This window comes from Manis pentadactyla, chromosome 10 (assembly GCF_030020395.1).
Source record: "Manis pentadactyla isolate mManPen7 chromosome 10, mManPen7.hap1, whole genome shotgun sequence".
NCBI lineage: Eukaryota > Metazoa > Chordata > Mammalia > Pholidota > Manidae > Manis > Manis pentadactyla.
Genome location: NC_080028.1, coordinates 24635029 through 24649103, shown reverse-complemented (window position 1 = coordinate 24649103; position 14075 = coordinate 24635029). Strand labels below are relative to the sequence as shown.

The 14075-nt window shown below is 44.8% G+C and overlaps 1 protein-coding gene across 5 annotated transcripts in view; it reads right to left on the bottom strand.

Moving 5' to 3' along the window:
• Positions 1-12738, bottom strand: part of TMCC3 (transmembrane and coiled-coil domain family 3) — a 271029-nt gene extending 258291 nt beyond the window's left edge. For 3 of the 5 annotated variants that reach the window (XM_036891128.2, XM_057486505.1, XM_036891135.2), the window contains exon 1: positions 12347-12738. In XM_036891128.2, coding sequence (XP_036747023.2) covers positions 12347-12355 — 9 coding nt within the window. In that variant the 5' untranslated portion in view covers positions 12356-12738. Of the gene's footprint in view, positions 1-7310; positions 7332-11550; positions 11895-12346 lie in introns of those variants that run through there. The other 2 variants (XM_036891125.2, XM_036891140.2) reach the window with 2 other exon arrangements.
• Positions 12739-14075: the final 1337 nt, after the last annotated feature.

Here is a 14075-nt window from a genome sequence, read left to right as displayed (position 1 = left end):
GTCAGACCCCACTGCAGATGCCACTGTAACAGTCTCCCCTCCACCATTACTCGAACACCAAATTTCTGAGCACTGGTGAACTCTAATCTCAGCTCACAGAGTGTCCACGCAACCAACAGACTACTAACTGTAGGGGGCCGGACAATTCTTGCACGTGTCCATAGAAGATCATCTGCATCCCAATGAACCACTTTTCACTCTACAAGCACAAACAAATCCATGCAAATGGAACTTGAATAAATTTGTAGAATACACAGCATGTAATGGTCTCAAGTAATTTCATTTCATAACTTGTAATGAGAATTTTCCTGAAGATAAAGAAAACAAGTGCATCCATTTCTGCAAAGAAAGCAATGTCCATTCCCTCACTACTAATTTCTGTAAATTCTGCTGAATGCCAGTTGCTTTATTTTTATTTCAACACATAATTCAGTTTCCAGTTAATGTGATTTTCCAGGACCCCGAAGGATAGGAACAAGATCCCCTGTAATTAGGAAACAGCATCACAAACACTAAATAAAGGTAGGTAGCAATGTGTGTGTGTGTATACAAAGAGGCAGAAAGTGAGGCAATCAGGGGTCTGAAATATCTTGCTTTAGATGGGTTTCTGACTTTCTGACCATGGAGCTCTGCATAACCCACTGAGTATGAGGATGGGCTGTGGCAGAAGAGGCTCGTTCACATATGGAAAACAAATTGCAGACATATCTGGAACACAGGGGAATCCCTAATGCTCTAGGCAAATCATGTTCCACAGGCCAAATCCAGCAACCTAATGTTTTTATGTTAAGAAGGGTTTTAACATTTTTAAATGATTGAAAGAAAATCAGAAGAGTAATATTTTATGACATGTGAAAATTATATGAAATTCAGATTTCAGAGTCTATAAATAAAGTTTTATTGGAACACAGCCACACGTACTCATTTTATGTATTGCCTATGGCTCCTTTCTCATTACAGTGGCAGAGTTCAGTACTTTTGGCAATAGTCCACATGACCCACAGAGTCTAAAGCAGTTCCTATTTGGCCCTTCAAAGAAAAAATTTGTCAATTCCTGCCTTAGGGAGGGTATTAGATTGCTTCCTGGAAACTGACTCTGATGTATCCTTATTTTGTTGAATATGAAATAAAATACTGAGTTTGGAATCATCTCAAATATATTTTCTTTGCTATTGACCTACAAAGCGTACCACAGTTTAGCTACCTCTGCCTGAGTGTCCCTATATTGAACGGAGACTACTCCTATGGTTTCCTTATCCAGAAGTGGGGCAGGGAAGGGCTTCTGCACATTGAATTCCATTATTAGAATGACAGATGCCCAGAGAGGTAGCCAGACATGCTAACCCAGCAGGCCCTCTTCATGGGCTGTGTTTGAGCCTTCCTATTATTGAGGAGAGGATAGCTTAACCCTGTTAACAAATATCTCAAGCACTGCTGCCACTTTCCTAGCATTAATATTCAAAACCCAGAAATAGAGTATGTAGAGCAAAATTCAAAGAATGGCAGGAGTGGCTGTCCTCCTTTCCACTGGAGGCAGGAGGGCAGCCATCAGAGTCCAGACAGTTCTGGCCCATTATCAGCAGCCTAATGTCTGTCAATCCCTGAAGGCAATACAAATTAGAAAGCATTTGCTGTTGTTGTTGGACTAGTTCACTAATTCACCTGTCAGAACATTTCAATCCCCTTAATTTAGACTGGAAAAAGGGGAGTCTCACTCCTTTGAACTGCCTATTAGACTGTTCCATGTCACAGCTTGCCTCGGGGGTAGGAATAAGAAAATATTCTCTGTTAGGGAATCAGTGTTTATAAATATCCTGGAAAGCCAAATAATAAGCATAATGGTTTAGAATAAAAGTAACCAGCATGTTTACTATTAGCATCACAAGTACAAGTTTAAGTTGTGGCTTTATCACAAACATTAATTATTGATTCAAGTCTTTTTTTTTTAAGTGTTTGACATTAGTGTTTGATGTGTGGCTGGTTGTATGTACTGGTTCAACTCAAAGTATTTTACTATGTTTCAAACAACACCTAACCCAGCCCTCTTTCCCACTGTTTGTATCTAAACCCTCTGTGAACAACATTTTCTGTTTTTTTATCACATACCTAGTCCTTAGATTTCCAGGTGATAAAGAAGGGCCCTTTATACTGAAGGGCTCCATGGTCTTATTTCCCTGTTGAAAACTTGAATACACTTTAACAAGCCATTACATTAGTCTGAATTCCAGTTCTGCCAGCTACTAGTTGGGTGCACACAGATATGACACTTTTCCCAAGCCCCAGTTTCTATCTGTCAAATGGGGTTAATACTACTATTTTAAATGAGGGTTCTGACTCAGTAAATTTATGAAAACTCATTGAGTTATATACCTAACATTGGCCAATTTTATAATATGTAAATCATTTCTCAATGAAATTGTTAAAAAGTTTATTTTTAAAAATTGCAGTTAAGGGAGGAAGTCATGTGACAAGAAGCCACTGACAAACAAAGAAAGATGGAAGTCACGCTCACTGAGAAGGTGAGATGGGGAACGCAGGAGTGGTCCGATCAAGCTAGAGAAGAGAGAAGCCTTCAAGAGTGTTTTCAAGGGCATGTTCTATTTAAAACCCTCTTTCTAAATTCCCCTGACACCACAATTCATCTCTTCTGCCCCTCAAAGTTATGCATGCTCTTTTCTATACTGTATTTTGGATACACTTTTATAAATGCAACTACCACTGCATGGTAACTATTTCTTTAAAAGTCTGCTCCCTATTGAACTGAGTTCCTGGAGCTCAGGAGCTGTACATTTTGGCAACCCTAGACTCTAACTTAGCTCAAGGGCTCAAAAATGTTAGATGAATGAAAGAACGAATAAATATTGTTTAGTGCAAAAGGGCAAAAATAAAATGGTGTTTTTGGAGACTCAGTGAAATATGTATGTATATGCAGAGTGCTTAGCACAAGGCCTTGCACGTAGGCAAGCATTAAGTAAATGGTGGTTCTTTTTATTATTATTAACAAAACATGCAAAGAACTACACTACAGAAAGAAGTATATTTCAAAGTAACACTAGCCCACAAAATAAAGATGTTCAAATGCATAAAAGACCTAATTTTAGATGACCCATGCCCATCCTATTTCCAAGGCTTAATTAAGGACCCAGATTTCAGCCAAACTTCAAAAGGCCTCACAGAGCTATCTACCTTTGTGCTCAGGATCCCCCAAGGTGACATTAGCAGCAATCCCACTTTGACTAAGCCTTGTACCTGCAGGCTGTACCACACAGCGTAGTGGTTGTTGGGCTTGCTGAGGATTCATCCCTCATGATTCTGGTCTGAATGAGAAGGGACAAAGGCAACAGAGAGCAAGGGAAAAGGGAGCAAGAGACAGTGTCCTCGACTGCATCTGCTTCCTCTTCCCACAGGTAAAACACCATCCAGCGTGTCAGGGAACTGCACGACCATTTGTTTAGTTAGTGCCAGATGAGATTTCTTCAGTCATCCAGTAGATATATACTGAGCCCCTCCTATGGGCCTGCCATTGTTCTAGATACATTAGTGAATAAAACATCTAAACATAATGAAGAACAACAAGGTGGGGTGACTCTACCTATCTGATAGCAAAGCTTCCTATAAATAAGCAGTAGCTGAGATCTGAACAGACCCATCCATATATGGAAACAATACATGACAAAGGTGGCCTTATGCACTGGTAGGTAAAGGATGGGCACTCAGTAAGTACTGGAATAACCTTTATGGGGAAAAAAACTGAATCACACTACCTTGCTCAATACATTAAGTTTAAATCCAAGTGGATTAATGGCTTAAATGTTAAAGCCAAAAGTTAAACTCTTATTAGAAAACACAGGTGACTCTCTTTAGTCTGCAGACATGGAAAGATTCCTTATGAAACAGGAAGCACAAACTACAAAGGAATTAAACAATAACCTCAAAAACATTAAAAGTCACCAAAATATTCCATTAAAAAAAATGACAAACTGGAAAAATATATTTGTGACTCAGCAAGAAAAAGACAATACAAAAGAAAAATGAGCAAATGACACTAGCTGATAATTCACAGAAGAACCCCAAATGGCCAACGAATATGTAAAAATACTTTCAACTGTACTTGTACTCAGGGAACCACAAATTAAAACCATAATAATATTTCACCAGTCAGATTTGCAAGAAAATTTAAAGTCTGAAAGTACCAAGTGTTTGGTAAAAATATAGGCCAGTCATAAGCTGCTGATAAATCTCTTTAAAGGAAGTATGGCAATTGCTAGTAGAAGTGACAGTGTGCTTATCCTCCGGCCCACTGCTCTGCCCCTAAGTGCCCGAGCCCTCGTGAACAAGTAGAGACACAAAATCATAACAGCACTGCTTTGAGACAACCTAAATATATGGCAAAAAGAGAAAGGATAACTTAATTATGCAGTATTCCAGAACATGATATACTGAGCTCTACAAATGCACAATCAGCTACTGGTATTGAACAGATGAATCTCACATCTGTAATGCTGATGAAAAAAGCAAATTACAGAACACATACGCTCATCCACTGGCATGTGTGTGTGTGTTATGTATATACAATACATATATACATATATAAAGTTTAAAGACATGCAAAATAATTGTGTATCTTACTTAAGGATATACGCATATGGAAAAAAGTACATAAGTAAATTAAATTCAGGGTAGAAGCTCTCTCTAGTTGGAGGGGAAAAGCTCCATCTCTATTGGGTTTTTGGTTGTTGTATTTAAGTCTTTTATTGAAGTATAATTTACACACAGGGATACAGTTCAACGAGTCTGATCAATAAATAGACCCATGTAAACCACATACCTATCAAGAAGCAGAAAATTTCCATTGCCCCAGAAAATTCCCTCATGCCCCTTCCTGGTCCTCCCTAACAACAACTACTGTTTTGAATCCTATCAGCATAATTTAGTTCCTCCTGTTCTAGAATTTCATCCAAAAAGAATATGTACTCTTTTGTATCTAGCTTGATATTCAACCATGTTTGTGCATATACAGTAGTCTGTTCTTTTTATGGCTGAGTAGTATGCCATTTTATAAATATACTACAGCTTACCTTAGTAATTTTTTTTTAAGTTGTGGTGGATACATCTTTCCAAGCCCCACTCCTCAGTTTTTTCCCCCAGAGTTTTACATCTTAGTTCATGGCACTACCATACACGGAGTTTCACCAAACCAGAAACCTGGGTGTCTGTCATTGGGAACTCCTTACCTCCCTTTCCTCCCTGTTCTATTGCTAAAATACCTCTTGCATAGAATACATCTCTCCACTCGCCGTGCCATCTCCCCAGTCCAGGTCATCTGGATCACTGCAAGAGCCACCTAACCAGCTCCCTACCTTTAGTCTTGCCTTTCCACCATGCTCCACCCTGTGGTCAAAGGAAGCTTCTGAAACAAACGCATGATTTCCAAGAATCTGCTTGTGACTTCTTGTTGACTTTTCATTGCCCTTAGGACATTTATTCAACATGACCTACACAGCCCTTCATGACCTGGCCTCTCGCTGCCTTTCAGTCTCAACTGCTGCCATCAGTCCCTTTCACTCTATACATTCAGTTACTCTGAATTCAACTCACTTCCTTAAATGTGCCATTCCTGCCCCCCGCCCCCGCCGTTGCACATTCTGTTCAATGCAGTCCTCCTCCTTTTTGCCTGGCTGCCCTCACTCACCCTTCACATTGCAGGTTAACAGTCTCCCGGGGAAGGTTTTTATATACCCCCCAGGAGAGGTAATGAACTCCCACCACAGTCACCTGGCAGCCTGTTCTGCCTTTGCCACAGTACATATCACAGTTCACAGAACTCTTGCTATCTTCTCAGACCAACTACAAACTCAAAGAGGAGATCAGGGCCACGCCGAGCTTACTCACTAGCGCATAGTAGGAGGCTCATTTTAAATACTGTTTGATAAGTGTTAACACATCACATTTAGTCTACATGCCAACCAAAGCTTACAAAACAGCCTCAGCTGTTTCCCTCAGCTTTAAGACACTCACAGTTCTAAATTCAGAGAGTTACATATTATCTGCAGTGTTTGTTTTATTTTCCTGCTGCTTTGGCAAACAGTCTGCTACCAGAGAAGCAGTTGATCAAAAGGAGCAAGAAGTGGCAAGACTCAAACCTAGCTAGCTTGACTTTCAAACCTTAAAAAAAGCTCTACGTATTCTTCAACAGAATCACACTTTAGTTACAAGGGAGGCACAAGGCCTGAAATCTTGTTAAGATTACAATGATTGAGGTGGAAAGGCTTCTGGCAAAAGAATTGGAAGTTTGTATTTTTGTGTGTTGGGATTTTCGGTCTAAGGCACAGCTGTGTATACCCAGGGCTGCCAAGGATGGAGGCTGCATATGAGTTCACCAGCAGTTTACCTAGAGCAAAAGCTCTCAATTTTAAGCCCCCAAACTCCCATTCTTTTTTTTTTTTGGCATAAATATTAAGAATAACAGACTCCAAGGCCAGAATGCTTGGTTTAAAATCCCTGCTACATCATTTATTAGCTGTGATATGCTGGGCAAATTACTTTGCCATTCGGTGTCTAGCTTCCTCACTTGCAAATGGGAATAAAAACAGCACTATTTCATAGGTGTGTTGTGAGGATTAAATAAGTTAATTACATGTATGGCATTTAAATTACACGTAAAGTCTCAGTAAACATTAGACATATGTAAGGGCATAGGAATAGGGTTGGAGGAGAAGGGGTGTGAAGCAGAGAAGACAGAAGCAAAAGTAATCCACTATGTAATAATAAGAATGAAGCACTTTGAACAGATTATCATTCAGATCTCAGAAAAACCCTTTAGCCCATGTTAACCAACCCAAGTCGCAAGGCCAGTAAGTAGCCAAGTTGGATTTGAATCCAGGCAGGCTGTGTCCAGAGACCAAGTTCTAAACTACTAAGAAATACTGTCTCCCATCTTCACATCTGTTCCTTGGGGAATATAATTCCTGGATTACAAAGGGGAAAAGGATGCAAAAAAGAGGTAAGGAATGGAAAGGAAGAAAGAATAAGCAAGATAAGGCCCAACTCATCTACTCTGTCAATTTAAGAGGTAAAGTAGTAAGTTTCTCTTTATCATCTCCTCTCAGATATAATAGAGCCCCACTGTCTTTAGTGGACACTTTGAATTCATTGGGCCAAACAAATCAAAATCATGTCAAAGCCTTCCACAGACTGACAGATCCTTCCCAACCTAATACAATCCAAACGTGAAACAGAAATAAGGCACATGAAATGCGAGGGTGGCAGGAGAGCAGTGGGCGGGAGCCTCTGGGACACAGAAATCATACCTCTAGCGAGAGTGGGAAGCCAAGCTGAGGGGCCCTACCGTCAGAGACACATTCTTGTTCGGCCTGTAACATCAGGAAAACGACTTAACACCTCTGAACATCACTTTTTTTCATCTGCAAAAGGGGAACAACACCTGCCTCCCCATGGATAACACCTGCCTCTCCGCGGATAAATCACTTTGGTACATGTTAAGAAGAAACAGGAAGATAGAAATTCTCACACCCGAATGTGTACAGTGAGGGCAATTTGGTAATATCTTCTTTTGTCAATTTAACAAATATAGGGGACTTAGAATGTGTCTGGAACTACCCTAGTCACTTCACAAATATTAACTTATTCAAATTTTGTGGCAGATTGTGTAAATGGCAGCCGTGATTCCCCTTGCTGGATCCTTGTCCCTGGAGAGTGTCCTCCCACGGAGACTCTGAGCTGGGCCATAAGGCTATTTTGGTCAGTAAGACAACACAAATTTGGCACAAGCGGAGATCTGAAAAACGCCTGTGCTCTAGGGTGTGCCCTCTCTTGCCATTCTTTGTTCTGAGACCACCATGGGAAGAAATCTGAGCTCATCAACTGGAGCATGAGAGGTCACATGCCATCCCAAATGAGGTCCCTGCAGAGAACTCACTTGTCAACTACCAGACATGTGAGGGAGGCCATTCCAGACCCTCCAGATACCAGCTGGCCCACCAGGTGACCAGGGAAGAAGAGAGAACCCAGCAGAGCTCAGCTGGGCATGCTCAGACAAGACAACCCACCAGCCAACCTACAGACTCAGGAGCTGAGTACAATAGCTACTGTTTTAAGCCACTAAATACTGGGCTTTATGCCAATAAATTTTATGCAACAAAAATTAAATGATACAATCCCTGTAGCAATCCTATTAGGTAGGTACTATAATTACCTCTATTTTACAAATCAGGCAACTGAGGCAAAGAAAGGTTAAGTGACTTGCACAGCTTGTAAATGGCAGAGTCAAGATTGAACCCCAGGCAACCTGGCTCTAAGTCTGTACTACACTTGGAGATAAATATATCTCCCTGTACTATCTATGCTGCTTCACCTAAGAAAAGTAAAGATAGTCATAACAATTGACTCAGAAAGTTATCATACAGATATACTTACACACATGTAGAATCATGTATGTGTAAGATTACTCACTGTAGCACTGCTGATAATAGCAAAACAATTCTAGTATGTCCATACAAAGGTATCCAATATACAGCCATAAGAAGAACCAGGTAGATCTACAAATATTCATCTTGTGTACAAGGGATAAAAGCAAAGCGCACATATATGCTACATTTACATGTACATTTGTGTGTAAAAAAACAGGGAAGGTATGAATATACAACTGCTTGTATATGAATACGTTATTTTTGAAAGGGCACAAGAAATGGGTATAACATCAATTACTTCTAGGGAAAGGGAACCAGACAGCTGGGCAACAGAATAGGAGTTTTTCTTATCTTTTAAATTTTATATTAGGTAAATGTATCACCTATTAATTTTTACTTTAAAGGTTGTTATGTACATGCAGGGAGACACTACAGGCCTATCACAGAGAAAGCAATCAATAGTAGCTACAATTATACTTATTTTTCACAACTGATTTCTGACTCTTTCTAACACAATTTTTTTTATGTAACCAATCCTCTGAAACTGCTGGTTCTGCAAAGGAAAGAGCTCATTCTGGATGTTAAAATAAAGAACAAAACGTTAACTAGCTGAGTGAAGAGGTGGAGGACGAATCCAGCGTGTGGCTTCTCTGGTAGTCATGATACATGAGGCTCAAAACCACTGGGCAGAGCGATAATGCAGCATTTCAGCCTCCCCTCAGAGAAACCCACATAATGTGCTCCTATTTTGTACATTCCCTATGCACCTTCCCGTTCATTCAGGAGCACCAAATCAAAGTAATTACTTTCTATTCTAATAGTGTGTCTGCCCTCCTTCTGCAATTACTGAACTACAACAATTGGAAGGTTGCCACATGCAGCTGCCAAACTGCTAAACTGTCTGCTTCTCCAGAACCAGAAACAGTCTGGGGCAGGAGCAGGCGGCGTGTAGGCAAGAGAGCATAATGGTGAGAGCCAGGGCTTTGGAGTCAGGCAAACCAGTACAAATCCCAGTTCCAACACTTAGCTGAGAGGCCTAGAGCAACATGCTCAACCCTTCTGAGCTTGTTATCACATCTGTAAAAAGGTGACAACAGTTACTATTTCACAGGACCCTTGTTAAGACATGTGCCACAGTACCAGGTACACAGTAAATGTTCACTAAATGTTAGCCATTTCCATTATCATTGGGGGCATTCCACCTGAGGCCTAACCACCTTCTTTTCTCCATCTCTCTTTCCGTGTGTCTGTGTCCCCCCATCCTCTCTCCCACACACCCCAACAATTAGAAACCTTAGGTGTTCATCACAGGATTCCCCCTCCCTTCCTCCCATACCAGCAAGTTCAGTGGACTCAATCTCCAAAATCCACCTATCCTTCCACCTTGCTCCATCACTTCTGCACACAAAGGTGGTCTCTTTTTACCACTACCACCTCCATCCCATGATCCATTCTATACACACTAGCAATGGTGATCTTCAAAAAAATAAACTGGAGCACAACATTCTTTTCTTTCTCCTTAAAATCTTCTAAATGGCATCCCTCTGCATTTATGCTAAAAATCAGTATTTCTTACCACGGCCAACAAAGGCCCTACAGAACCTACATCTCCAACCTTGCTTCATTCCACTCTCCCCATTCACACGCACTCCACTCTGCTTCAGCCCCGCTGTCTTCTGTTCCTCACACAGGCCAAGCCTGCTCCTGCTCAGAGCTTTTGCATGACCCTTTACAGAGCTGACTTCTTTCATCACGTAATTCACAGTTTAAATGTGAACCCCTTAGAAACATCTTCCATGACCACACAAACTATACTGGCTTCACTCCTGATCCACTCCCCACTTTATTATCCTGCTTTATTTCTTCATAGCACTATCACTACCTAAAATTACTGGTATGTGTACTTTATTGTCCAATTTCTCAACCAGAACATAGCTTCCAAAAGAACAAGGCTCTTGGCTATCATCGCCCTGCTGTTCTTGTAGAGCTAAGAACAGTGCCTACACACAGTAGGTGCTTAATACAGATGCCTTATGGAGGTGGCGGTGGGTGTTTAAAATGCAAATTGCTGAGCTCCAGTCTCAGACATTCTGATTTAATATATCTAAAGTGGAGCTCAGGAATCTGCATTCCTAGCAAGCATCCATCTCTTTCACCCTAAAGCAGGTCATGCAAATCACATTTTAAGATACTCTGGTTAATGCCACCCATCTCCAAGTCTTGATTCTCCCTCTAACACACATTCCTTAGGCGTACAGATCCTATCCCATCTTTGTTCCTTAATTATCTCCCTGGCACTGAAGATAAAAGGACATTGCCGGCCCCTGAATTTGGAGTTCACACAGGTTATCCTGCCAGTTTCCATTTCTGCTGCTCCACCAGTGCCACGCATAACAAACCAGCTGGGCAGCCTGGCTGGAATCCTGTTCTTCCCAGAAACACCTGAGCAGGTTTGGACTAACTCCAAAAGGTAAGCCAGGTGGATTTTCATGTCAGTTCACCAGCAGATTTACCAGACGAAACTGGAGCCAATTCATACTTGCTCTACATGCCTCCAAATACCACTCCTCACCTCAGCCCCCCCAAACACACGCACACTTAATTCTGGTACCAACTCCAAAATGACAGGCCAGAGTTCTCTTAGAAGAGACCTAGCAGCTGGGAGGAAGAAATTCTTGAAAGGCTCTGGTGACGAAAGTAAAAGGCACGCACATGCCTTAGTAACAAGGCCACCCCAAACCCCTGAGAAATTCACAGGCTCTGATGAGGAGTCGTCCTGTTCTGTTTTTCCCGTTTCTTCTCAGGTTTGTCTCTTCAGAGAACACCCTTCCCTTGGAGCCTACTGTCATGGGGTGGGCCTTAGCAGGTCTGGGAAAGTGTCGGGGCGACCTGTTCGAACGTCCTCACGTTTCCTCTACTCCCCCTTCTACTCTGTAAGTAGAAGATCCTGTGTTTGATTAAAGCAGTCTCCACCTCCAACATCAAAATCCAAACGGCGTCTTGGCACTGGTCACTTAGCGATCACCAACACTTTCGGGCACATTAGCTCCCCAGACAGATAAGACCAAGCTGCGCAGGGCCGGCGCGCGCGCTCTCGGGGCCTCCGAGGGGCAGCACCGACCTCCCAGGTGTTCCTCGAGGTGGAATAAACCCTGCAGTTCGGTCTGAAGACTGGCGTTCTTCCGCTAAGAGCTCCAGCCGGGGGAGGGGTGTGCGGGGACCCCTCAGACCTGCTGTGCAGGAAACCGCCGACCCCGAGAGCGACCCCTGCAGGCCACGCGCTCGAGCCTGTCGCGTCGCCGGGACGCTGCACAGGTTCCGGCCCGCCGGCAGCGCGCGGCTCGCGCGGGCCGCCGGAGCAGCTCGAACTCACGCTCCCTCGCACCTTGCAAACGCCGACAGCGAGGCGAAGCCTGCGGGCCATCTCCCTGAAACACACCCGCAGGGCCTCCGCCCGCCCTTCCCCGGACTCGGACCGATGCCCGCCTCCCTGGGTGGCGCCCCGGAGCCCAGTCGACGCCCGGGGCAAAGTTGAAGAGGCTCCCGAGAGCGGCGCCGAGCAGAGAGTAGCGGTGAAAGAAGCCGAGCGGGCATGAGGGGCGCGACGAAGGGGCTCCCCTAAAAACCGGAGGCGGGGGTGGCGAGGCACAGCCCCCTTGGGCCCCAGGGCGGCGCGGGCAGTGCGCCCCGACGTGTTGGCGCCGCGGCAGGGAGTGCGCGCGGATGCCCTCGGCAGGGGTGACGCCGCCGCTCCCGCGGCCCCGACCCCGCCTCGCCTCCCGCCCTCAGCCCCGCCCGCCCGGCTTGGCTCTCCCGCCGTTGGCGGTGGCCGGGAGCGGGTCCCGGGGACGCCCTCACGCCCCCCCAGCACACTGGCCACCTGCCCCCTCGCGCCGCCGGGGCGACGGCGCACTCACCCTCCGCATGGTGACGGGACCGTCCGGCCGGGCTCCGCAGCGCGGGCATCAGGGTGAGGCCGGCAGGCCGGGCGGCGGTGCACGGCGGGCCCGGAGCGCCGCGCTGCCCCCGCCCGCACACGCGTGCGCCGCGGCGGACCAGCCTGCGGGCGGCGGGCGGCCTCCGCGGGGGCGGGGCGCGCGGGCCCCGGGAGCCCGGGGCTGGGCCGGCGTGCGGAGCGCGGGGACCTCCAGGCTCCGGGGCTCCTCCTCTCCGGAGGCGCTCTCCCCACCTTCCCGGGCCGCCGCGCCCCTCTCCTGCTCCTCGAGTTCCCGCCGAGCCGGGGAGGAGGTGGCCCCCGGTGGCTGCCCCGTGCCTCACTATGTCCCCCCGGCTCCCGGCCGAGTTGGACGTTGGTGTGAACCATGCGGGGAGCGAGGTTTAAGCAGCAAGAGGGAACTGGTGGAGAACTGAGGTGGGAGTTCTCACTTCCTTAAAAGTACTGCTGTTCTCCCGTTGGACGGGAGGGTGGCCCGCTAATGTCCGACCCTGGTCCTTAGATTCTGCGATTGTCCTTTGGAAGTCCTGAGCACTCATAAACCGTTTTGGAGGAGGGGTGGGGTGAGAGTTAAGAGTGGCAATCAGCAGATGAACCCAGGAGGAAAGACAGCCTCTCGGAATGGAGGTCTAGATGTACGTAGACAAAGGAGCTCAGCAGGAAAAGGGTCTTCATCCCCATTGCAGCAGAAACCACAGGTCTTCCGGGCAAACCACTGCTTGCAAAGCTCCCTCTGCACAAACGGCCTCCTAGCCCCCACCCCAACTTCTCCAAACAGGGAAAGCCCATCCACAAAAGTTAATCGTTCTGGAAAAAGATGAGGCAGGCAAGATATATTCCTCCTGATCATGAAAACGCTACCCACCCCTGAGCCAGTGGAATGCAATTTCCCAATCCTCAAGAATAAAAATAGGATGGAATGATGTGTGAGGGTCTTCCTGGGAGAAACCTAGCTTTATTCTTTAGAGCAAAATAAATCAAATAGCACAGAATTTAAGACAACCTGAATTCAATGTAGAAAAAAATATCCTTTGTTTACCAAAGGATCCTTTGAAAAGCTTACAAGAACGCTGTGTTTTCAAACTAGGCTGTGTCAGGTAAGCAAGCAGACAGCAGTAGACATGTGAAGGCTTCTACTGGGTAAACACTTCTGATGAATGTCTCAGCTTTTACACCGCCTGGCTACCAGTTATTGTGGCAGATCACCACTTATCACCACTGTTGAAGAAATATCACTGATATTTTCTAACTCTGACAGAGTGTCAGCAGCACTATAGAGACCAAGTCTCTTTATGATCTAATGAATAAAAACATTTTGTCTGGATTTTTCTTTGCTGCCCAGCAGCACAGATAAGAGGAGAGGTGACTGGTATATTAGGAGAAAAAGTAAAGGAAGGAAATTAATGAAGCCTGCTAACCCACCTTTTTACTTCAACTTACTAGCCACACAGAGTGGGTGTTTTCCTCTCTCGACATGGCTCTCTTCAGATTGGACTTTGATGTTTTACCTTTGGGGAAATAATTTTAGTAAATGTACTTACTTATGCACCATAGATTTTAATTATATTATCACTTTCAAACCATTCAACCCTATGAAGTGAGGGCTATGATTTTATGGTTTTTCAGAGGAAGAAACTAAGGCCAAAGAGAGTAATTTGCCTGAGGTCATACAACTTGTTAGTGGCACAGTC